This window comes from Sphaerodactylus townsendi, linkage group LG07, assembly GCF_021028975.2.
Source record: "Sphaerodactylus townsendi isolate TG3544 linkage group LG07, MPM_Stown_v2.3, whole genome shotgun sequence".
Classification (NCBI taxonomy): Eukaryota; Metazoa; Chordata; class Lepidosauria; order Squamata; family Sphaerodactylidae; genus Sphaerodactylus; species Sphaerodactylus townsendi.
This window is the reverse complement of record NC_059431.1, coordinates 68,120,178-68,146,448: the sequence shown is the minus strand read 5'-3', so window position 1 is coordinate 68,146,448 and position 26,271 is coordinate 68,120,178. Positions and strand designations below refer to the sequence as shown.

At 45.0% G+C, this 26,271-nt stretch overlaps 2 protein-coding genes across 3 annotated transcripts in view; both read right to left on the bottom strand.

Annotated features, from left to right (window-relative positions):
* Window positions 1-13,431, bottom strand: part of SLC35D2 (solute carrier family 35 member D2) — a 36,841-nt gene extending 23,410 nt beyond the window's left edge. For both annotated transcript variants that reach the window (XM_048504142.1, XM_048504143.1), the window contains exon 1: window positions 13,020-13,431. In XM_048504142.1, the coding sequence (XP_048360099.1) occupies window positions 13,020-13,150 (131 nt within the window). In that variant the 5' untranslated portion in view covers window positions 13,151-13,431. The remainder of the gene's footprint in view (window positions 1-13,019) is intronic.
* A 3,872-nt stretch (window positions 13,432-17,303) lies between these two features.
* On the bottom strand, window positions 17,304-24,783 carry ZNF367 (zinc finger protein 367). Its single transcript, XM_048504804.1, has 5 exons — window positions 24,157-24,783; window positions 22,917-23,067; window positions 21,802-21,921; window positions 19,762-19,900; window positions 17,304-19,622 (listed from the first exon to the last, which is right to left on the bottom strand). Exons 1-5 carry the CDS (start codon window positions 24,526-24,528, stop codon window positions 19,385-19,387), a joined length of 1,020 nt encoding a protein of 339 aa, XP_048360761.1. The 5' UTR covers window positions 24,529-24,783; the 3' UTR covers window positions 17,304-19,384.
* Window positions 24,784-26,271: the final 1,488 nt, after the last annotated feature.

Here is a 26,271-nt window from a genome sequence, read left to right as displayed (position 1 = left end):
TTTTCAAGCCAATAAAAAAAGATGAATTATTGGAAATGTATATAAGTGAAAACTGCTGTGTACATTTTGGTAGCTAACAAAGCTTTTTTCTTCAACATGACATTTTCTTCCTCTTTTATCTTTAGGGTTGCCACTCCATCTTAGGAAATGCCTAGAGATTTGATGGTAGTAGTTGGGGATGATGGAAGTTGGAAAGGGGATGGATCCCAGCAGAGCTTGGATGCCATAAAAAGTCCACATTCTAAAGCTGCCATTTCCTGCAGCCAGGGGATCCTCATTGTAGTTTGGAGATCAAGTTGTTATTCCAGGAGAATTCAAGTCCCATACTGAACTGGTGATCTTGTTTATCATACACAGACAAAGCAGTACTGTAGAAAGAGCTGCCTAACAGTGAGGATACACTACGCAGTGGAGTAGTGGTTAAGAGCAGGTGCATTCTTATCTGGAGGAACCGGGTTTGATTCCCTGCTCTGCCGCCTGAGCTGTGGAGGCTTATCTGGGGAATTCAGATTAGCCTGTGCACTCCCACACATGCCAGCTGGGTGACCTTGGGCTAGTCACAGCTTTTCAGAGCTCTCTCAGCCCCACCCACCTCTCAGGGTGTTTGTTGTGAGGGGGGAAGGGCAAGGAGATTGTAAACCTCTTTGAGTCTCCTACAAGAGAGAAAGGGGGATATAAATCCAAACTTTTCTTCTTCTTATTAGTTAAATTAATTTAAATTCCATTACTTTCCTAATCTACCTGAGGGATTGTGATGTGCTGAACATCTTCTGTGATACCATATCACAGAACAAAGCTCCCACAAATCCATAGTCAACACAGAAGTAATACCAATTTATTTATTTTATTTGATACCCCACCCTAAGCTGAGCTCATGGTGACTGATATACGTAATTATAAACATATTAAAATCAATAAGGCATAAAATTTCAATTAAAACATTCAGCATAAAATTTCCTTGATGGCAATTTAATTAATAAATATAAAGGAAACTTACATTCCTACTCAAAGAGGTGGTGCAGAGCGGGGCCAATATAGCTTTTCATACTCCATATGGTATCAATTACAGGCCCAGCAAAACATTTCAATTTTGCAAGCTCTGCAAAACTGCAAAGTTCTGATGTCTGCCGGCAATGTGTTCCACCATGGAGGAGCCAGAGACAAAAAGGCTCTGTCTCTGAGGAAGCCAACCTGATGTCTTTGGGGGCATGGATCACTAAGAGATTGCTGTTGGAGGACAGCAGGGTCCCAAAGGTACAACAGTCCCAGATCTCTCAAGGTCTTAAAGGTTAACATAAAAACCTTGAAGACAATCTGGAATTCAAGTGGTAACCAGTGCAGCTGATAGAGCACAGGTCTTATGTGCTCCCTCACCAGAGTCCTGGTGAGCACTCTTGCAGTTGCATTTTGGACCAATTGCAATCTCCAGAGCAGTCTAAAGGGCAGGCCAGTTTAGAGAGAATTACATCCAACCAGTCTGGAGGTGACTATCATATGGTTCACTGTGGCAAGGTCTGGGCAGGAGAGATAGAGGGCCAACTGCCTGACCTGACAAAGATGGGAAAAGTCCAATTTGGTTTAATGTATTGTCGAAGGCTTTCACAGCCGGAATCACTTGGGTGCTGTGTGGTTTCCGGGCTGTATGGCCGTGTTCTAGCAGCATTCTCTCCTGACGTTTCGCCTGCATCTGTGGCTGGCATCTTCAGAGGATCTGATGTTGGAAAAGCAAGTGGAGTATATATATCTGTTGGAGTGTCCAGGGTGGGTGGGAAATTGCTTGTCTGATAGCGAGTGGCACAGTTAAGGCGTGCAACCAGGTCCAATAGTTGAGGGCATCTGAATGATAGAAGTATGAGAGTAACAATGAAGACTATAGCCTGGGAGTAACTTACCTGTAGATAGCCAAGGTGCACTGGTGGGAGCATCTGAATAGGAAGTTATCCTGGCCTTTGTTTCTTTTTTGTCTATGCGGTCAAATCCCTGTGTTTGTAGTGGAGCCTGGTTTTGACACAGTCTTGACCCTAGGTATTTCTTTCAACACTGGCAGCTTCAAGGTTTCTGTTCATTTTCATGGTTTCTTTCCTTCCTGTTAAAAATTGTCCATTGTGCTTATGGATTTCAATTTAGCTTCTCTGTGGCCAGTCTGACATGAGTGGCTTTCAGAGTGGTCCAGAATTTCTGTTTTTTCAAATAATATTCTATGTCCAAGAGTTATTGGAACTTTATCATGTGTTCTGCTATTGCTTTGATTTTTTCTGGCTGAAAATAATAGTCTGCGAATTGCCTTTGCACCGTGGTTCTTTGATAATGTCGTTAATCTGAGCGCCATGCGTTTGGTGGATTTCCTTTATGTAGACTTGTCCACAGCTGCATTGGGTATGCTTGATGAACTTTCCTGCGAAGAGTAGCTAAAGGATCCCTCTCTATCCCTTTGCTGAAGCAGTAGCATCTGTTGAATTTTCTTGAGTGGGTCCTGTAGATTGTTTTGGTAGGTTGTGCTTTCTTCAATCCAGTTTTTCCATAATGCGATCAGTGGTTCCCTTGATGTATGGTAAGAACAAAGATAAAGAGCCATCTAGAGGGAAGGTGTTCTTCATTGTTACTCATACTTCTATTCAGATGCCCTCAACTATTGACCTGGTTGCCGCCTTTGTTACTCACAGACAAGGTTTCCCCACCCACCCTGGACACTCCAACAGATATATACTCCACTTGCTTTTCCAACATCAGATCCTCTGAAGATGCCAGCCACAGATGCAGGCGAAACGTCAGGAGAGAATGCTGCTAGAACACGGCCATACAGCCCGGAAACCACATAGCACCCATCCAATTTGGTTGTTTGTGGCATTTTCCAGACAGACAAAATATCCTGGGGGAAAACCGGTTTCTCCCTCCACACGGCAGCCTGTCAGCATGTTCAGGCCAGGAGGAATAACTTGCATAGCCCCCAGTTTAGTTTCAATTTCCTCGCCAACGTTGCCGCACATGTGTGAACTGTCCTGTTTTTCCGATGTTCTGATTGGCTGCAGGCGGTGAGGCGGGAAAGTAAACTGGTCTGTCTCCTGCAGTGTTTGCATGGGAGCAGTGCAGTTTTTAAAAAAAGAACCGCCAATTTTATCATTTTTTGAAAGGCGCGGGATAAGGGAAATCTCGCGGGGGCGGGCCTGAGTTAGACCTGGAAGCCATGCGGAAGTCATGGCCGAACTGGGATGTTTCACTTCCTTATCCCAGGATATACTGGCTGTGGGGAAAACGCCTGTGTGACCAGGACCTCAATAGACAGGGAGGACTCCAGAATCACACTAGCCTGTTACACACAGCACAATTATAATGTTTTGCAAACATTATATTAAAAAATAATTTTCATGGATTTTGTCTGCAGGAACCTTTTATATCATGTTCTGAAAACGTGCTCCTGAAAATTATTTGGGTTGGTTTAGCTCATTCACATAGAAAACATCCTCCCCAAAATTCTTTTCATAACATCCTCAAGACATTATAATTGTGTTGTGCGGAAAAGGCCACCCAGGATTTTAGCAGAGGAGGCAGATGTTAATGCCTCACCAAACAAATTTGACAGACGGAACACCTGATCTGGCGCATCCCATCCCAGCTACAGGACCTCCATCTTTGTTGGATTTAATTTCAGCCTCCTGGGATACAACCATCCTGCCATGGCTTTCAAAGACTGAGCCAAAACATCCAGGGCAGTGGCCAGATGGCCTTCCATCGACAGAAGCAGCTGGGTTTACAAGTCACACTTCAAAGAGAAAAGCCAAAATTAATGGCCTAACTTTCCTAGTATTGTCAGTACTAAGCAGCAGCTGTTTTCATTACCAACTCATAACCAAGCTTTCCCACCTGCATCCTCTGAAATCCCTTATTGTTAGGGCTTCCATTATTCTGAGTGTTCGGAATAGATCTTTCTTTTAAAGCTGTTGGCTCTATTTGGCTCTAGCTTCCATTAAGGGAAAACTTCAGTTTAAAAAACTAAACATGGGAACTAGACTACTCCTAACTTCTTCCCCTGGGCCTGTCCTATTTTGCCCATCCTTATTTTGTTTATCTTCATGGCTGGTTGCACCTGGCAACTGATCCCTCTGGCCATACCTATAACAGAAAATGCATAGAGGTAGCAAATCCATATTTCCACAGCACAGCAATATGTCCATGCCCAGAACTGCTGCTGTCTTCTACCAAAACTTCCTGTTCTGCAGTCCATATCTCTGAACTCAATTTTCCCTGATCACTATTTTGGGCTAAAGTTCATTGCTAATACATAGATGTCTTTGTTGATTTCAAGAATCCTTAGCTTCTAAAATCAGATGAGTCTCCATCGTATCATAGAAACTAATATGGATGGACTAACCCTTAATCTGAGAGGTGTGAAAGAGAAAAGCAAGACAAACCTGGAACCTGTAGTGTTCACAATCTGCAATGTTAGCTTACCAGATATTTTACTAATATATAGCTGTGACCTATGAAATAAAAAATGCATCCTAACACAGTCAATTCAGAAACCATGTTAGAAAATATAATTATGAAGCAAGATGGAAAAAATATTAAAACAAATGAAAGAATGGGATAGAAGACATTATCGATCACAGGAAAAATCAAAGCATTAAAAATGTGTATAATGCTGAAAATGTTTTATCTATTTTGATCTCTTCCTTTGGAAATTAAGAAGAAGCAATTCAAGGAATGGGAGAGAAAGCTAAAAGCTTGGGTGTTTAATAATAAAAAACCAAGAATTATGAATAAGATCATATATGTGACAAAAAATTACTTAGGTTGGGGGATCCCAAAAATGCAAGAATATTATGAAGCATTTCAGATTAAGAGTTTGATGAATATAAACGAGGATAATGTTGAAAAATGGGTTAAGTTTGAAAATGAAATAAACAAAAGAGTTGGTGTCCATGGTATCTTTAATAAAGAGTTGAAGAAAGGAAATCAAACAGCAATAGGACCAAGAAAGGTCTTGCTAGATATATGGGAAAATTTGAGAGGTAAATGGATGCCTGGCACCCTGGATGTGGCACCTTTGGGAAGTGTGGTTGGAAAAGGAGGGGAAAAAGTGATAAAAATATTGAAAAGAAAAGGAATTCAAACTGTGGCAAATTTGATTAGGGAAGGAGGAGAAATTATGACATTACAAAATTTTATAGAGAGAGGAGGAAACGAGAACTGGTTGGTCTTGAGAGGCATTTGGGAAAGGATACAGGTTTCACGGATAAAAGGAGAATATATAATGTCGAAATGTCTGGAACTATATGAAACATGTAAAGGGAAAATTTTAGGGCATATGTACAAATATATGGTAGATGATAAGGAATTCATGATAAGAATATTGAATCAAAAATGGGAGAAGGAAGGATTTCTAGACATTGGTAATACTGAAAAATTAATAGATAGTTGGAAAAATATAAAGATCGAGAAATATATGGAGTTAGAAAGAAAAGTGATATTAAAATGGTACAGAACACCAAAACAACTAGCATATGTGATAAAAGGTCTTAGTTCAAAATGCTGGCACTGTGGAGACCAAGAGGCATATTATAGCCATATGTGGATAGAATGTGCAGAAGTGAAAAATTTTTGGACAAATGTATTGTTATATATCGAGAAACTGGTTAAGATTAATATTGATTTAAATAATGACTTAATGTTCATGGGTGTAATGGAGGATAGAGGGGTGGATAAAAAATATAGTTATATGTATAAAATAATGATTAAAGCAGCCCATGCAACAATAGCCTTGGGCTGGAAAGAAAAGCAAAAATGGACATTACAGAAATGGCTAGATTATATCTGGGAACAAGTGACACTTGATATTTTCGATATATTAACCAAAAATAAGATGTGGCAAGATAAACAGAATGAAATTTTGAAGATATGGATAATATACGTGGACTGGATGAAAGAAGCTCGAGTCAATGAAGAAAATGTAGGAGAGAAGAAGGCTCACAGAAGGAATGAACTTACCCTTGCCATTTGTGTGAGCAAAACCACTGCAGCAAGATATGAAACGGGGGGAGGGAGAAAAGGGGGAAAGTGTATTGTTTGAAAATGTATGAAGAAGGAAATTATTATAAACTGTAAAATTCAAATGATACAATAAAAATTATAAAATAAAAAAGAAACCATGTTAGAAGCACGTGTACTTATTTATTTTCATATTTACAGTTTTTCCTCCTTCATTTTATCTTAATAACCCTGTCATAATTTGTTTATTACGATCCAAGATCAGTCAACATCAACCTAAGGGCACAAACTAATAAAATAAAACATAACAATAAAACATAACCATAACCACAACAACAACAACAACAACAACAACAACAACAATAATAATAATAATCTTAACTTAGATAAGTGCTAATTTTAGTGACACAAGGCAATTAATAAATGAAGCATCTGCTTCTTTATCGCCTAAGGTACAACATTTGGCTTCCTTAAGAGTGATTGCATTAAGGCAAGTGGTCCCTGGTCCCAGAACTATTCAGCTGTCCTCACCAGGGCTCTGGCACCAGCCTAGTGGAATTCTCTGTCTTGTGAGACCCAGACCTACAGGATTTAGGTAAGTTCTGAAGGGCCTTTAAGACAGCCAGACATATGGTTGAGACAGCAAAACAGTATAATAGGTCAGCTCCCACCCATCTCTCCTCCCTTCTTTATCCCTTCCCTTCTCCTTTCCCTTCTCCTCTCCTTTCTCTTTTTTCCCTTTCTCCTGTTTATCTTTTATTGGTTTTCTTTTACGTTCTTGGGGTTTTTCGTTGTCTCAGCTCCTTGGAAGACTGTGAATTCTAGGTCACTGTTGGTCATCAGCCTATGATCATTTGTGAATCAATTCATCATTAGGAAGAATCAGTATCCATGTGTAGATTCCCCCTCTCCCCCAGTTTGGGTCAAATGAGAGATAAGATGGAGCCCGCAACGGATGCTCGGCAGCAGAGCTCCGTTACTATAAGTTTTTAAGCTAATTTCCTCCCACATTTTTAGCCTGGAGAGGGAGTGATATGTTTACATTTTGATACTGAACTATACTGGCATGAAAAACCACAAGTGAAATTGCAACTGTAAGAGCTGTGACTGCTGGAAACTCACCAAGCCTGATAAGCAGAGGTGAAGTGGAACGAAACGGCATGAGGTACTTTGAGCTTCATGTTTCTTGCCTCCCCTGTGTTCCTCGCCCTCTTTTTGGCAATGACTTTCGCTCCCCTCATCATATTATTTCCCCCATGCTTGGTGGACTGGTGACTGGGGGTAGAGCGCTCCGGCAGCAGTATCATTGGGAGTCGGTGGCAGAGACTCCCCTCCATTTTCTAACTTGGACCCTGCCGAGCCAAGAACTTCACGATCAAAGGGAGCTGAGCGCAATATTCGCAGGCAGAGCAGCTTGGGGGCAACAGTATCGGGAGTTGGTGGTAGAGACCCCATCTTGCCTCCAAGTGAAGACCTCGTCGTGTCGGCACCCCCGCAGCCAACAGGGGTGGGGCATAACAACTGCGCAGAAGCCTGTTGGAGGAGACCGCCTGGTCGTGGGTCTCTGGGATGACTTCGGTCCTTTGGAGGTTATATTAATATCGAGGACACTGGAGATACGGCTTTGGGGTGTCTTAAAATCAGGACAAGAACAGTGGTGTGAACAGTGGGAGCTATCTGTGGGGCCAGTAACACAGCCCAGGAAGAACAACGAAGCCGTAGCTTTAATTGAATATCACAAGCCGGCTGTGAGAGAGCCGGGCAGGTTGTGGCTCTGGGAGTGTGGCTTACCTGGAGAGCTGGTGGCAGCTGCTCTCTTTGATGCTCTGTAGCAGTGACTTTTCCCTACTCCACCACATCTTTCTTCACAGCAATGGCTGCGTTTTATGTTTTTTCATCTTGGTGACCAACGGAAGGGGAGTTTTGGTAGAGAGTCAACAGGCCAGGCATTTCCAACAGGGCAGGTTGCGGATCCTGCCTGAAGGGCCATTTATACGGCGGGGAGCTGTTAAGACATCGATATCTGATGACACCACCATCTTCCCCCTGACGGCGCCAGCTGAGTCCATTGTAGGAGGAGCTGGAGCAGGAATTGCGTTTCCAGGAAGCAGCCGTCCGGGACCTAGAACCCCTTGCCCCAGGACTGAAACAAGGTGGCTAAGGATAGGGGCCCCCTGGCTGCACTATTCTGGACTGTGGCCCCAGATCCACCCGACTCTGCTAGGGGATTTTCTTTGATCCAGCTGGCTCATGCATGAGCCGACTGGCAGGTGAGAAGTCAGCCCCTCGCCCCTTACGTCTCGGCTGCTTAGCACTTTCACCATCTCCTACACCTACCACTACTTCCCACAAAGTTTTACTGGAAATCTACAAACAGAAAGCAGCCTACCTTCACTGTTATTTAGCGCTTCTTTCAATCCTCAGCTTCCCAACCTTACTACACACTTCTCTCATGTAGCGCCCAGGGATTATTGTTGCAATTGGAATGTTTTTTTGTAATTTATTATTGTTTGTATCATAGGGCGTTAGTTGTAGAGTAATAGTTAGTTGTCCAGCTTCCTGGAAGGTTGTATATAGATAGGGCTTGAGGACTAAGATTCATAGGCTTTTAGATAGAGGGAAGTTGCATAATTATGGGGGCACCAACTTTGGGGCTGGGGATCCCTGTTTTGACGTGGGATAGGAGTAGATATTGCCATGGTAGAAACTGGGCGGACCACGTATGAAGGATAGAAGACGCATGCGAGATACAGTTATGCTTTCGTCCCCACCTTCTGGCCTCCCGACCTATCCCAAGAAACGATGGTGGAATTTGGGATCAGGGACACTCTGCTTCGTCACATTGCTTAGGTATTTAATCAATGCCAGGTTACCAATCAACAAAGTAAGATCCACCGGTACTTCGAAGGATGCCCAGCAGGTGGACCTGGCAGCGGAATTGTCACCGAAACCTGGAATGCGCAAGGTGAGACCCGTGCGCCTTGGGCGAAGTCAGCGCCCCCGGGTTCTCAAGCGCCGTGCCTTCACCCGATCCGCGCAACACAGGGCGAGGGGGGGGGGTGGGGTGGCATTGTTCATCCATTGAGAGTCTATTCCCTTTAGGGCAGTCCACTGTCCCGGAGGTCCACTGGTGCATGGAATGTAGTAATGCGGCCTGGAGTGGTTGGCCTTGGAGAGGTTGGCTGTTCTCCTGGGGTACCGGTCGCCTAGCGCACCGGGAGACAGCCTGTCGCGGCTGCTGGAGGTGGTGTGGGACTGGGCGTTGCGATTCCCCAGACTTATTGTTCTGGGGGACTTCAACGTCCATGTCGACGCCGCCTCATGTCTAGCGGCCGCGGACTTAGTGTCATCCATGGCGACGCTTAGGCCTCTCCTTAATAAACTCGCCCCACCCATGAGGCCGAACTGCGCTGGATTTGGTCTTCGGGTCAGGGATGAACTTGGTCGTATCCTCTATTGATAGAGTGCCATGGTCCGACCATTATGCCTTGAAGGTCCGGGTGGACTTGCCGCAACACCCCTGTCTAGGCGACGGGCCGATTTTTGCCCACCCGCGGAGACTTATGGATCCACTTGGTTTCCTGAATGCTCTCCGGGACCCTGAACCCGCCAGCACACTCGATGAGCAGGTGGAGGACTGGAATGCCCGGCTCTCCGATGCCATCGATGTTGTTGCCCCCCGGCGTCCTCTACGCCCCCGCTCTCGACGCGCTCCATGGTATACGGAGGAGTTGCGTTGGATGAAACGGGGTCTTAGACGTCTAGAGCGAGTGTGGAGGAAATCTCACGACAAAGCTGCGCGAACATCTTATAGGACGTTTATGAAAGCCTATGAGATGGCGACGAAGGAAGTGAAGAGGGTCTTCTTCTCCTCCTCCCTCGCGTCCGCTAGCTCCCGCCCAGCTCAATTGTTTCGTATAATCCAGTCATTGACCTCTTTGTCAGAGAGGTCATCAAATTCTCAATTGGATATTAGCTGTGAGGCATTTATGAGCTTTTTTGCGGATAAGGTTGCGTCACTCCGCCGTGACCTTCCCTCCACGTTGGCTACAATTAGTGAACTGGAGACTCCCTTGCCATCTTCAGGCCCTTGTTTGGCCCAGTTTTCCCCGCTCTGTGAAGCCGCTGTTGACAGGACCTTAGCTGCTGTTAGACCAACTACCTGTCCTCTGGATCCGTGCCCGTCTTGGCTTGTGAAAGCCTGCCAAGCGGAGCTACGGCCCCATCTGTTGAGTATCATCAATAACTCCCTTGAGCAAGGAGTTTTCCCAGATGGGCTGAAGGAGGCAGTGGTCCACCCACTCTTAATAAGACCATCATTAGATCCTGGGGATCTGGCCAATTACCGCCCCGTTTCGAATCTTTCGTTTCTGGGGAAGGTAATTGAGAGAGTGGTGCTGGAGCAGCTTCAAGGTTTCCTGGATGACACATCGGCTTTTGACCCCTTCCAGTCCGGCTTCCGTGCTGGGCATGGGACGGAGACTGTTCTCGTCGCTGTCACAGATACACTCCGTATGCAGCTTGACCGAGGCGGATCGGCGCTGCTGGTACTGTTAGATCTTACCGCAGCGTTTGATGTGGTCGATCATGACCTTTTGACCCACCGCCTGGCTGCCTCTGGAGTGCGGGGCACTGTCCTTCAATGGATTGCCTCGTTTCTCTGGGGTCGGAATCAGCAAGTGAGGCGCGGGCATGAGGCCTCCTGGAAGTGCCCGCTCTATTGCGGTGTACCCCAGGGGGCATTATTATCCCCGCTGTTATTTAATATGTACATGCGACCCCTTGCTCAGCTGGTACGGAGTTTTGGGCTGTCTTGTCATCAGTATGCGGATGACACTCAGCTCATTCTGTTGATGGAGGGGGGAACAGCCACCGCCCCTGCAGCTCTACAGCATTGTTTGGAGGTGGTTGCTGGTTGGTTGCGACAGAGCAGGTTAAAACTGAATCCATCGAAGATGGAGATCCTCTGGCTGGGCCATGAGGGGGAGAGGGGGATGTTTCAGCCACCGGTGTGGGAGGGGGTCACATTGGCACCGACCCCCTCCGTACGCAACCTGGGGGTCCACCTGGACTCGTCTCTATCAATGGAGACCCAGGTGGCCCATATAACTCAGGTTGCTTTTTTCCATCTTCGTCAGGCCCGGCGGCTGGCCCCCTTCCTCTCCCAGACTGACCTGGCCACAGTGATCCATGCAACGGTCATCTCCAGATTAGACTATTGTAACTCGCTCTACGCGGGCCTTCCCTTGCGTTTGATTCGGAAGTTAAAACTGGTCCAAAATGCAGCTGCGCGCCTGCTCACAGGCAGTGCCATCTGGGATCATATCCAGCCTGTGCTGCGCCAGCTGCATTGGCTTCCAGTAGAGTTCCGAATCATCTTCAAGGTGTTGGTGCTGACCTTTAAGGCCTTACGCGGCCTGGGACCTTCATATCTTCGGGACCGCATCGCCCCACATGTCCCTATATGGCCTCTTCGCTCAGCGGAGGCCAATCTACTGGTGGTCCCTGGCCCCTCGGTGATACGGCTGACCTCCACGCGGGCCAGGGCCTTTACAGCTCTGGCCCCAGCCTGGTGGAACGCTCTTCCACCAGCTGTCCGGGCCCTGCGGGACCTTACCGAATTCCGCAGGGCCTGCAAGACGGAGTTGTTCCGCCGGGCCTTTGGAGGAACCAGCCGTTGATGGTGCCCCCCCCCCCCCCATGGCCTTTTACATCTGTGCCTTCTGCTATCTGGGATTTGCTGATCTTCCCTCCCTGAAAGAGGGTTTGGAAATGGAATTGTCGGACGCCATTGCAAGTTAATTTTAGTCTTTATACTTACTCTTTTCTATTGCTGCTTTTAATGGTTTTAGTTATTTTACTTGTATATGATAGGTATTGTGCTGTACACCGCTCAGAGCCCTCCGGGGATGGGGCGGTATAATAAATTGAAACATAAAAATAAATAAATAAATAAATATTGCTGTTGGAAGCTGTCCTGAGACTTGCTGATTGGGAACAGGAGGGTTATAAAACAATAAATAAAATTAATTAATTAATAACCTTGTGAGATACGTTGGGCTGACAGTAACAGGCCTAGGTCACCCAGCAAATTTCTATGGCAGAGTGGGGATGTAAAACTGATTCCCTGCCCCCATCATGTGCACCTTCAAAACTGTCTGTTTTTTCACAATGCATACCAACAGCAAGACAGGGACTAAAAAGTGGTACCTGTGAATTCAGTGTTTGTTACCCATGGATGTTAAACCAACTGGCTTTCAAGTAAATAGCATTCTGTATTTACTGATATATCAGTATTTTAAAAACCAGCCTTGAGAATTAATTTCCTTGAACCAAGAAAACTTTAGGCTGTTTACATCCATCTGGTGCAAGCCACTAAGAGCTAGTATGATTTGGGGGTTAGAGATAAATCAGGATCTGGGTGACCTAGGTTTGAATTCAGTATCAGCCAGAAGCCTTTATTGGCATTATAAATTGGCATTATAAATTGGTTTGAATTCCCACTCTGCCATGGATGCTTGCTGGGTGACCTTGGGCTAGTCACACACACACAGGCTAAACAACCTCACAGGGTTGTTGTATAAATACACAGGAGAAGAGAAGAAGTGTAGGTCTTCATTTGGGAAGAAAGGTAGGGTATAAATGAACAAAATCTTCACTCTCCAGTCTCCACTCTCTTTTTCTAGCTAGTCACCCTGAGAACGTTGTTGTAAAGAACTCTGAAAATGAACCTTGTACCGAGCAGCACTTATTTTGGACCGCCCTGACAGAAGAGAACCACTGAAACACCTTGCAAAACGGAACTGTAAGATTAAGAAGGAAAAGATGGACAGTTTGCTTCAACCGCGGGGCCATAATCACGGAAAATTAGAAAAGGGGAAGTAGTAACAACACTGCAACAAAATGTCTGTTGATATGAGGCGGCAAGAAATCTGATATGGGACCTCCATTCTGTGAATGGAGCAAGAGGAAGGCATTGGCCTTGCTCCACCTGCAGCGCGCCCCGCCGCCTTCCAGGGCGCTCCCTGTCTCACCTGTAAGTAGTCAACACTGACTTGTTCACCAGGACGATCAAGAAAGAACAGGCTCCATAGAAGAGGGCGGAGAGCAGCTTGGGCAGCGGGGCGACAGCAGGAGCACTAGCCGGCTCCTCTTCCGCTTTCATCTCTTGGCACGTACAGCAAGCCCCGAACGATTCGGCATGCAACGAGGCATTCCCGCGGCCCCTGCGCTACAGCCCGGGGAAAGTGTCGCCAGCCCCTCCTCGGCGAAGGAAACGAAGCCAACAGGAAGAAGACCGCGATCGGCCAGCCTGTCCCCACTCACTCCGCTGCAATGTGTTGCACTCCCTCTTTTTCTCTCGGTGAAACTTCCAGAGAGCAGGACGTCGATGGCCTGGGCAAGGACGCCTCCTAGTGCAACATTCCTGCAGTCGGCGGCAGCTCACTTTTTGTGCCACAGTCTTCTCCCAACCACCTTGCGTTTATGGGATATCGGGTGAAGACGGGAGAGGTGGGCAGTTGACCGAAACCTGGAGCAAAAAAGTGCCCCGCCCTTTTAATACCGATTTAATGTGTGCAAATAGGAAGGCTGAAGCTTTTTCATGGTATGGAAATAAATATCGTTATCTGGTGCACAGCATCAAGTCTACATTAAGTGGGCGGAACATTTTCCCCTACCCCCTTTCCAAATTGTTGGCAATCCTAGGTGGGACTGGGAGATAATGTCAGTTTGATAGAGATTCTGCACCCTACAATAACCCAGGAGTCCCCTGCTGGTTTGAACCTGAGGATGCCTTTGGAACTGTGACATGGAGTGGTGGGTTCAATTGTAACAGTTCTGTTTAACAGATTGTCTTTTATAATGAACATATTGTTTGAAAATATTTTCTTGCATACACTCAGGTTACTTCACTTATACAAGCAAGAGCCTTTTGCTATGGTGGCAGCTGTTACTGAAGCTACTTCTAAAAGATACAGCCAGTCAGAAATTCTGAGGAACAAAAGTTCCACCTGCTTTCTGAGGAACAAAAGTTCTCCCCTGCCCTCCCCTGCCCCTCTGGGCAGAGGCATGGAAGGAAAACGGAGCCTGGTGCAAAATCTGAGTTTTGCGCTCCCCCCCCCCCCCCCCCCCCCCCGGACAGCCGCTGTGATGCTGGAATCCACCCCCAAACAGCATCACTTTCAATGGTGTTTAAACTAGAGAGCCCAAATTCTCATTTTAAATCCACCTTAAAGGGAGAATCTGGGGTCCCTAGTTCAACAACATTGAAAGTGATGCTGTTTGGGGGTGGATTATCCCCCACCCTGAAACAGCATCACTTTCAATGTGGCGTAGTGGTTAAGAGTAGGTGCATTCTAATTAGGCAACTGCACACAAATACCAGTTGCCGGATCAAGTGTTCCCACGAAGGCCTTTTGACAGACAGTATTCCAATTTCCAAAGGGGTCAAACAGGGCTGCATCCTGGCCCCCACTCTTTTCAATCTTTTCTTAAGTGACCTCCCCTCTGCTCTCTCAGCAGTGAACAGCCATGCCCCAAAACTGGGTACATCCCATGTATCAATTCTGCTCTGTGCAGATGACGCTGTCCTTCTCTCTCGATCCAGAGTTAGTCTCAGATGCTTAATGAAGCGCTGTGTGGATTACTGTGAATCCAACAGACTGACAATTAATTATGAAAAAACCAAGATATTGGTCTTCTCTAGGCGCTTTAAGAAGCTCACATGGGCCATGAAAAGCACCCAAATTGAACAGGTTAAGTGCTATAAATACCTTGGCCTCTCATTCTCCTTTAACCTTTCATGGGCAACCCAGAGGAAGGCTGATCTCCTAGCTACATCTAACAGTATGTCAGCATTACTTCGTTTCTTTTGCAGCAGTGGCCACTCCTTTATCCCTCCTGCCCTCAAATTTTTCAATGCCATAGTCGCCTCGAGATTGCTTTACGGAGTCCCAATTTGGATTCAAGCTATTAACCACTCCTTGAATTCTCTTCAATCCAATTTTTTTCACAAGATAACTGGACTCCCAAATTGTGTGCCGTATGCAGCCCTTTGTCTGGGGTTAGGTCAAAACTCCTTGGAATCAGCTGCTTGGCTGAGGACCTTTAGATTCTGGCTGCGAATTCATTTTTTCTCAGACTGTAATTTCCTGGTCCACCGTCTGCTCTCTGACACCCATTCCAACACCTGGTTTTCCATAATTGAAGAAAAAATGGCCTCTATTGGACTGTCAGTGGATTCACTTTGCCCCTTGTACTATTCAGAAGCTTATAGGAAATTAAAAGGTCAACTATTGGATAGAGAGTTCTCTACCCTAATCACCGCAGCCAAGAAAACGTGTTCCCCCCTGTATTTTTCTCTCCCATTTGAACGCGGCCACTTGGCACACTACCTGTACTGCTTAATAAACCCCGTTCAAAGGAGAGCCATAATGCTCGCCAAGTTTAATGTTATGCCTTCTGCCTTGTTGCATGGCAGATTTAATAAGCAAGAAAAGGCTAAAAGATTGTGCCCATGTAACGATCGATGGCTCAGTTGAATCTCTGGCCCACCAATTACTACAGTCTCAGATTCAAGGAAATCAGATCCAAGTATGTGAATCTTACTCCTTTACATTTACCCCATCTCCCCGATTTAATTAGATTACACTACTTGTTGGACAACCCTGATCCTTCTCTCTGTATGATAGTGGCAGACTTTCTCCTGGAAATTACCAAACGCCAGTAGATTTCCTTTGACCTAACATTTATTTCCTGTTTTGTATATGCTTTTTAATCCGTTTTTTATTATTGTTGTACTGTTGTCTATGCTAATAAAGGCTTGCTTCTTCAAATAAATAAAAGCTTTTTTTGTCTTTTAGATGCTACAAGACTGCATTTTTGTTGGAACACAGCTACTCCTTTGGTATTATTACCATGCTCAGTCCCTAGCAGCTGCCTTTTTCACAAGTGTGGGGTTCCTAGAGTGGAGCTGTAGGTGGCAAGGCTTTGAGGGGGAAGTAGACACTTACAACACAACAATGTGGGGAATTTCAGCATTCAGCAAGGGAGAAACAGGTGGCTTGATTTGTTGACTGATTTGCTGTTTGCAGGGATTTTGACACAGGAAAGTTTTCCACAATGTTATCTTCAATGATCTTCCACTTACACTTACCATTTTTTAACCTTTCTTGAGACAAGACAGGGTTGTCAGCAACTTGTTCTGTGAATACTTACAAAGTTACAGTAGCCATTTACACACATTTTCCTAGCATGGACCTGTATGCTAGGCTCTGGGAATACAGGAAACTTGGCTGTTGTTCTTTTTGGAGCGTGGTAGCTATTTAATTGCTACCAATACACAAACTTGCAAGGTTCAACACAATATATCTGCACAGGATTACTAGTTGAGTTCGAAGAGATACTTAGTGAAGACTCCAGCACGGGCACTCCATACTTCTTGATTAGAAAGCAATGTGGGCGATGAAATTCAAAAAGCAAAGATCCTCTTTATAAATGCATGCTCATGCAAGTCTGACTTGGCTGTTGCTACCACAAACAAGTTGGCGTTTTAGAAAGTTTAGCAAAACTATTAGCTTACTGCAACTTTGAAAGAGGCAATTTGTCTTAGAAATTAGAATAGGCAATTTAAAACAAGTCAGCCCGTATCTTAATATTGCTATACAAATTTAGAATGTTACTATAGTTCTGGTTGCTACTTCTCGAAGTGGTATCCAAATAGGAAAAAGACCAGCTAAAGTCCATTAAAAGAGGGACTGAAGTACCCCTTCAATGAGGAAACAGATAAAGAACTTGTTGCTATTTTAGTTATCACTGATCATCAAATAAAAGTGTCTGATAAAAATGATGAATAGGGCAGAAAAGAATTTCCCTCTGACGCATAACTCAAAGATGGTGTGCTGGCAATTAGGCAAGCTAATTATGCCTTCTGAGAAGAAATATCTCTTACAGCACACTCTAATGCAGTTATTCCAATTTAAGCCAATTGAAATTATTGGGCTTAGGGTGGAATAATTCTAAAGACTGCACTGCTAAGATGTTTACTATAAGTCCAAAGAATTCACTGTAAGCTCTATAACTGAAGATCATGATTTGGCATGATATCAGAACTAAGGGAGCGGTGCTTTCATTTTTGAACACTGAATTGTCAAGAGCTTTGACGTACGTAAACGGTTTCCCATTATCTTCTGCACTGAAGAGAGCTTTACCTTGAAGTACTCAGTGCATAAACACAAGACCACTGGGCATACATCAAGGCTCCTGTAAACTTCTGATTATTGCTGAGTCATGAATGTTAATATCACAAAGACAAAAAGTTCAGACAACTTTTTATTCAAACCTTATTCAAATTACAGCATTTCAAATCATGCTTTAAACTACAGCTTAATCATATGAAGAAAACAGTTCTTGAACTACCCTTTTTTAAAGCCAAGATTTTTTAAGCCACAAATGTAACTTATTTTGCTTGAAGATTTTCCAAAGATGTATTTTATACACAATTGGTTAAGCAGCTTGACCTTGCCCACAAATAGGCAGAATTTAACAATTTGATTAACTACATGTTTTCAATATGCACTCGGGGTAACTATTTGATATTGATAAGGGTAAGAAATTTGTGCATTCTGTTAAAAAACTGGGGCCTATTTGCATAACTGGTGATAAGTTAGCACGTTTTTCTACAAGGATATGAATTCAATTATGTGAAGTGCAAATGTCTTTCCCAGCTAAGTCAGCTCCAGGAAGGGCATCAAAGTTGATGCTTGAAGACTCTTAGTCTATTTTCTAATAATAATTTTAAGTTTATATGTAACCAGAAGCGCAAATTGAAGTGCTTTGTTTTAATGATATAGAGGTGCCACACAGAAGTGAGGAAGCCAAGTGACAATGCTACATGGATTCAATTCCACTAACATTCAAGGTCTTCCCTGTCTGCCATTTCCTTACGCATACACAATTCTAACAATATATCAACAGCTAAGAAAAGTAATCTGTACTTTCATATTGCAAATCTGTTGTTCATAATTATTTTTATTATGAGGCATGCTGAACCCACTATCAGTCTGAATAACAGAACTGGAAGGTTAGCTGGTCATGAACCTGACACTTCAAACACTTATGCTAGTGGCCCCCTTTCCCGCCTCCTAAAATAGCAAGTATTTGAATTTTTTGTCTACTACGCACCTCTACTCATTTTGTCCACACAAGAACAATCTATCAAGATAGAAATCTGACATATGATAATTTGTTTAAAATCACTACAATAAGGCATCCTGCTAAAACTTTATTTTATTTTCAGTGCTCAAAAAGCACTAAGCAGTCATCATATTTTTATTTGGAAAAAAAACTACTACGCCACACATTTAACACTTCAACTACTGCTGGAAGCCTATATTTCTAGCTGTATAGCCAATACTTTTTGCAACTTTATCAGTAACTGTACTACAGTTAGTGAACACAAACTTGGCATGTAATTATGAAATAAAGCAATAAGGTGGCGTTACGCAAGGAAAAGATCTGCAAGGAAGTTTTGAAGCAGTACTTTTAGTGTTTGCTAATAAATCTTATAAAATATTTTACTATAAACCGACACTATCCTGCAAATATCCCTATTAACAAAACACAAATGCCATTGTTACAGGGTCTCTGAAGTCTGAAAAAAAATTCCACACCCTATGTGATGTTACCACGATGCCTAGAATTTGCAAGATTACATCACAAAGTTATAGGCAAGTCCAACAATGTGCAAAAGGAACAAGCGCTACTCAACCAAGAGACTGCCAAGATCTCAGTCCACACCAGTGCCTCAGTGTCAGCAGTCACAGTAAAGATCCTGAACAACACAGCACCCGGTTCTTCAGTGCTACTACAAGGTTAAGACAACTGTTCTAGGACCCTTGTCAGTAATGCTAAGTAAAATATGGACGTTTCAAAATCAAGGTCCCTACTTACATCCAACTTCAATAGATGTGTACCATTATTCTAAAGTGTTAAGTTCAGAAAGTGCTTCCTGTGAGGACTGCATCCAAGAAAGACTGGCATCTATTTTAAACACTTTTACATGGAGGAAAGTCCCCCTGATTGCACAGTGGCTGACTTCCATGTACTTGTGAATAGCAGCACAGCCCTATCCTTGCAAACCTAGCATTCTATCTCATGAATTTTTCACCCTGCATTACGCAGTCTATTTACAAAATACTTTAAAAAGCTTTATGTCTGACTTTTCCTTACAAAAAAAGTGCAATTCTCTTACCCCATTTTTCTTGGGGCAACAACATTCTTCATAAATTCTACAAAATAGCAGCCTATGAAAGCGAATAAGGTGCTTAGCTTATGCTGAGGAGCTAACTGGTTTAGGTACCAAAACACAGTACATTTATCAGCAGGTTCAGTTTTTCTACTACTGTCGCAGTGGAGCTCCATCCAGGTTTGCAAGCTCAATGAGTGCTAGTGCCCCATGCAAGCGTTCACGCTGTTCCTGAAGGCGGCTACAGGCAGCTGTATGGGTAATACTCTTTTCCTCATCATCATCTTCATCAGACTGAAGATACTCCATGGGATCTTGCTGCTCCTGATCAGGCTTATGTGTAGTTTTGCTTCTCAATGTAGGAGTGCGCTGCTCTCTTGTCTCCCAGTATCTATATAAGGATGAAATTTAACATTAAACACTGTCATGGCAAAATTATGTTCAGTTAGCTTCTTGTAAAGATTTTCTATTTAATAAGCTAAGGAAAGACCACTCAGAAGGAGCAATGAGTATAAAACCAATCAACTTACTTTGCCAGCCATTCAGCCACAGCTTTATTAGCTGCTGTTTGTTTTTTATTCAGGCTGTTCGTAGGTTCCTCTCGCCTCAGTCTTGCATACGGATGCTTGGGACAGTGTCGGTTTGCATGTGTAAATCTGCTTACACATCCTTATTAAAAGAAAAAAATCCACTCAGCACCAAGATAAAGGTATTATATATGCACTATCACATTTAATATTTTTATATTTAGTCCTATAAATAAAAGACTAGTGGGTGTGGAAACCAACATTACAATGAAATTACACAATTTGGCCACCAATTGACGATTCAGTAATCAATAGCATCTTAAAATATCCCTTGTATATTCACAAACCAACCCACCATTTCAATTAACCTAGGCTGCACTGGAGTTTCCTTTAGTCACACTCTCACTGGTCATCAACCTATTGCTTATGTACTCCCCTTACCATTTTTTTCAAGCCACATATCCCCTCTCCCATACCTGTTCCTCAGGAAAGAAGACATGTATACATTTGCAGAAAGAGCCAAAACCAAAGAGAAGATGATGCCCTGTTTTGGGTTTCATTTCTACCAGGGCTCACTCAAGACCCCCCAAAATATTTTTCATTATTAAGACTGAGTTCTGGAGTATAAGAAATAGTACTTCTGAACATGTAGAAAAAGGATTTTCCTTACTCAGGATTAAACAAGTTTTCAGGGCTTCTAGCATATGTTTACTCTTAAACACTGTTTACACATAATTTGTTAAGAATAATGGTATTCCATGTATAGTAGCCCCCATCCCACCAAACCTCCCCTGGTCTCCAATTTCTAATTGTTCCTTGCAAAACTGTTCTACTCCATCCAATTATCTGCCTTACTCAGAAAATTATGCATTCTTTGTCTACACCCAGAACTGAACTGTGCCAAGAATCCACCAATGATCTGCAACTACTCTATAAAAAAGGATCCACCAAGGATCTGTAACTACTCTGGAGCATTCCTTTCAAGTATCTCTCTTCTCAGTTGCCTAAATCAACGGATTCCAGTGAGGTTTCACTACTGTAGGGCCGTTTCCGCACGGCCAGGATGCGCCCCCACGCCGCCAAGAGTTCTGGCGTGAAGTGTTGAAGCTTCCGACCGCATGCTTGCGGCGAGGCCGACGGGCAGACGCCTCTTCTCCTTCTAAGCCCCACTCCGGTGTCGCCGTCGTGTCGCCTGCTGGGCGAAATTAGCCCATACGCTGCCCTCCGACCCCTGGAGGTTGGAGGGGACGAATGGCTGGCGAACTCTGCAGGCTTAATTTAATGCAGGACACCGTGGCTGGCGCAGAAGGGGCAACATCTTCCGGTTCGCGGTTAGCGACCAAGGCTGCCGGAAGAAGACGCTTCTCAACAACAACCCTTTAAAGGTGTTGTTGTTTAAGCACCTTTAAAGGGTTGTTGTTTAGGGCGGCCTGAGGCCGCCCGGGGGGGAGGGAAGCGGAGTCAGGTCGCCGCTGCTGCGTTGCAGCAGCGGCGCCTGTGCGAACGGCGGCCTGGGGGCGGCATTTTTAGCGCCCCCAGGCCGTCGTTAATGGGCCGTGCGGAAACGGCCTAGGTTAAAAGGATATAAAATTAACATTTTTCAAAACACATACTTCTGCTTTTGAAAACTTGGTGAATATTCCAGCAAGTTCTGCTCCACTAACTTCAACAGAAAAATTAAGCATAGGAACTGAGCAGTGAAAACAGTAAGACTTCAGCTGGTTTTGGTGTGTTTTCCGGGCTGTGTGGCCGTGGTCTGGTGGATCATCCTTCTGTGATACACCTCTGAAGATACCAGCCACAGATGCAGGCCAAACATTAGGAACAAGATCCACCAGACTACGGCCACACAGCTCGGAAAACCCACCACAACCAGTTGAAGCCGGCCGTGAAAGCATTCGACAATACAGTAAGACTTCAGCTTTTCTTTGGCTCTGTTGTTAAACCAGCCATATATACCTCCTTTCAAGCCATCACCTTGTTAAATATATATATATACCTCAGACTGTTTTCATAGCACTTTCTATGAGGAAAAAAGCTCACCATTTTCTGAACAGACAAAAGGTTTTTCTCCTGTATGGAGGCGTTGATGCGTTTTAAGTTGCCCACTCTGAACAAAAGCTTTCCCACACTCAGGGTAGTCACACAAATAAGGCCTTTCACCTGGAAAAAGAAGGTGAATAGTTATTCTCCCTTTGAAGTTATGCAAGGCATCCCTGTGCAGAAATTAAGCCATCTAAAGCTCATTCTGGAGCTGTCCCATCGTTACCAGTATTGTTACGTTATTCTCAAATTTTGCTACTGAAAATGGCTGGATGAGTCTCCTTTGGCCAGAAAGATATGTTGGGGATAATGGTACCTTTATGTACAAAAACCATGTGGAATTGGGAGTGAACTGAATGAAAAAGTTGGCTGGATCCATCTTTAGGTTTAATTTACTATGAAAGGATGCTCAATAAAGAAATCCAACAAATTAGAAGTACCAAATGTGGCTTGGATCCAAAACTGTAAACGTGAAACAAAAAGTAAAGTGTGTCCCATTTTTCTTCCTGCAGTACCCTGTTACCTTTGTTATTCCCATTGGGTCTCCTAACCATTAGGAACAGTGTTTTCAGGAGAAAGGGGAGGCTAGGAATGGAGGGAAGTCACATTTTGCAACAAAGACAGTCAAAGATTACTGGTAAAGTCGACTTATTTAAAGTAGTCCAATTCAACTGATTACAGTGCAAGAAAAATTAGGAGCCATGATTCCACAGAAAGAATCTGGTTAAGCACATATTTATCTGCTAAACTAAGAATGGGTTTTTAAGTCAGTCATTATTACAATGAACAAGTAAGGTGTCTTTGCTCAGGTTTTTTTTTTGCACTTTTGTTCCTCTGCTGCTTAAGCATGTTTCTCATAGCAAAAACATTGTCTTTTAGAAGCATTTAACTCTGGAGCATTGGCAACAAAAGAGAACTTCAAAATAACTTATAACCCTGGAACACTGGCAACAAAAGAGAACTTCAAAATAACTTATAACCCTGGAACACTGGCAACAAAAGAGAACTTCAAAATAACTTATTGCAGTCTTCCACCAAGGTATCCCATGAAAGCACAGAATCCTAGCGCTAAGAAAATCTTCATCTACCTAAAGAAACAGAACACTCCCATTTACCTGTATGGGTTCTTTTATGTGCCTGTAAAGATTTCTCTCTTGGGAAGACTCTGTTGCAGACATTACAGCGAATTCTGCTAGAAGAATGCTCTCCCTCACTTATTAGATCTCGGACAGTGTCTGCTCTTGGTCGGCCTCTTCTTATCCCATCCTAGTAAATTAATACACACAATCAAGTACAGGTATTTATCTAACAACTGCCATGGCAGAAAAGCTGTAAGCTTTCATACTTTGGAAAAACAAGGTCCAGAGAAACTTAGATGCAGACAAGTTCACAATGGGCATTACAAGCATGCATATAGTGGAACTAAACAGGAACCAGGGTGAAGAACAACAAACAGATAGCACCTAGGGAGGCACAGCCAGATACCAGCTGGGCCCACACAAGGATAAAGGACCAGACTCCATCCCCCATTAATGATGAATGAGCAGAAATGAAGACGAGCAGCCACAACAATGCTGAATTTGGGGCACTTCAGAGATGGGGAAAAAACAGTGTCTGGTGGGTGCCCTGGGTACATTTCTGGACAATAACTAAGCATGACTCCAAATTTCCAGTTTTCAATGACAATGCACAATTTTTGAAGTTTATTTGTGACACATACAGAGAACTACTAGGCTCTTTGTAGCATTACAAACACTGAACTAGATGCCACCTTAGCTCTTGGCCGTCAACATAGTTCCAAAAAGTGAAGCTTCCTGTTCTGCCAATTTTCGGCTTTCCTGTCTTGCAAGTTGTAATGGGGCGGTGGGGGTGGAAAAGAGAGAGAGAGACTGCCAACGTATTCCTTAACGCAACGGGAACCTCAGAGCTACAGCGTTCACCGTTTACAAAGACTGGCGCACGAGCAACTAAACGAAAGAGGGCGGGGTAGTAAAAAGAACAACGCGCGCGTGGGCACTACCTGTATATTCGCGCGCCCATTCTACGGCTAATGGTGCGATCGCTCGCTCGCGCGCGCTCAAGCCAGAAAAAATTAGAAAGCATGTTTTGGCGCGCGGAGGTGTCGTCATTAAGAGAGTGAATCACTCGCGGAAATGACTTAACTAGAAGCCTCAGGCGGTTCGAGGAATGAAGCGTGGGGGGAGGCAGTGTTCGAAAGCCCCAGGACCCTTTAAAAGGAGCGGTTCCTCAACGGTCGCCGGCCACGCGCGCCCCCTCAGAAACTCTCCTGCCCTTCCCCCCATCCACTGGTCACCAAACCATCCTCTCTCACAGGCTTTTCCCAAAGGCGCTCACCCTTGAATGCCCGCTGCTCCCGATGCCGCTGTCCGGGCTGCCCGCATCCTCGTCATCTGCGCCGGAGCGGCCACCGACGTCTCGGACCCCGCGACCGTTCCCTTCGCCTGCATCGTGGAGCGACTGATTCGTCGCCGGCGGAGGGCTGAGAGTGACGTTGTGCGCGTTCTCTCCCCAGCGCCACGGATACACCATGAAGTCGCTGAAGCCCGGGCTGGTGGGGATGGGCGGCGGCGGCGGGGCTCGAGCGAGCTCCTCGCCGCCTCCGCGGGGCGGCTTGACAGGTGTGGTTTTGATGACAGAGACCAAGACGCGCTTCGGCGAGTTCCCTGAGAACAAGATCACCGGCGCAGGGCCCGGCGGATCAGACATCCTGCGCCAGAACTCTCCCCCCTTCTCCAAGCCGACCTGGTTCTGCCGTTCCCGACTCTTCCTGTTGTCCGGCAGGGACGCCTCAGGCTTGCATTACAGGGAAGCTGCAAAGAGCTTTTGCAGGGTCACAGGCCGGCGGACAGCCGCACACTAACTCCCAGTCTGCCAGCAGCTGCGGCTAAAGACGATAAGCAGCAGCCGCCCCAACTCCACCGAATCCTAGACTTTCCCGCGTTACATTTCGCGCCTAGGCGGGACCAATCACTAAGTCGGGTTAAGGCGTCAAGGGAGTGACGGCCGTTGCAGCCAATGACTAGGTACAAAACTGGCACTTTCTTCCAGTTCAAAGGCGGACTGCCGACCGAAGGCATGTACTGGGTTGGGCTTACCCGTTCTTGGCTATCGCCATTGGCTTACGGACTGTAGCGTTAGCCAATAGAATTCGAAAGTTCGGTGGAAGGCCGGGTCGCCGGCTTCTCACCAAGGGCCGCCTCTTTTTTTCCTTCTGTGAAAGATTTGAGCGCGTGTTGGTTGACTTTGGTTCGGAAAGAGGCGTACCTTGTTGTTGGCGGTTAAATGCGCATTACTAGTAAATATGGTCGGGGAAGAGGCGGGATGTTTGATGGGTTAATTCAGCCTTCTGGTCTGTCATTACTGCCAAATCAGCTTCCAGGGCACTCTCCATAACACATGGCCACAGATTACAATAAGATACATTTAAAAAGCAGGGGCTGGTGGGAGAGGAATATAATAATTTTGAATCTCAAATCTTCTGATTATGAGAGTAAAGACCTCACAAATTCACTGAAGTGTTTAATTCTTAAGTAATAAGCATATGGTACAACCCTTGCTTCCAGTTTGATCTGTATCCCCTAACTTTGCCTTTGGCCTTTATCTACAGTGGGGGTATTCAAACTGTCACCCACCAATACCTGTCCTGGTGCCCTCCAAATGTTAAAAAGTGAGCAGGGCCAGATGGGCCTTTTGGGCAGGAAGGTTTCTGACTGGATTACTCTAGTCCTGTACCATCTGCACTGACTGCCAATTGAGTACTGGGTCATGTTCAAAGTGTTAGTCTTGGCCTTTAAGGCCATTCACGGCCTTGGACCTGTTTACCTGAGGGACCGCCTCTCCCAGGGACGTAGGTATAGATTTTTTTATGGGGGGGTTCGGGGGTGGGGCCACACCCCCACCTGCCTCTAGGGCATGGCCATGCCTCCCCAAGCCCCGCCCCTGGCCTAGTGCTTATAAAAGCAGCTCTCAGAGGCTGGGGATGGCAGACTCCCCTGACCACCCCCCCACCAGCTGGGCTCCCAGCCGGCAGCCAGCAGTTCCTTCTGCCCTCCCCTCTGGGAAAATGGAGCCTGGTGCAAAATCTGAGAGCCCCCCCCCCCCCCCGGCAGCCGCTGTGATGCTGGAATCCACCCCCAAACAGCATCACTTTCAATGGTGTTTAAACTAGAGAGCCCAAATTCTCCTTTTTAATCCACCTTAAAGGGAGAATCTGGGGTCTCCAGTTCAACAACATTGAAAGTGATGCTGTTTTGGGGTGGATTATCCCCCACCCTGAAACAGCATCACTTTCAATGTGGCGTAGTGGTTAAGAGCAGGTGCATTCTAATCTGGAGGAACCGGGTTTGATTCTCCGCTCTGCTGCTTGACCTGTGGAGGCTTATCTGGGTAATTCAGATTAGCCTGTGCACTCCCACACATGCCAGCTGGGTGACCTTGGACTAGTCACAG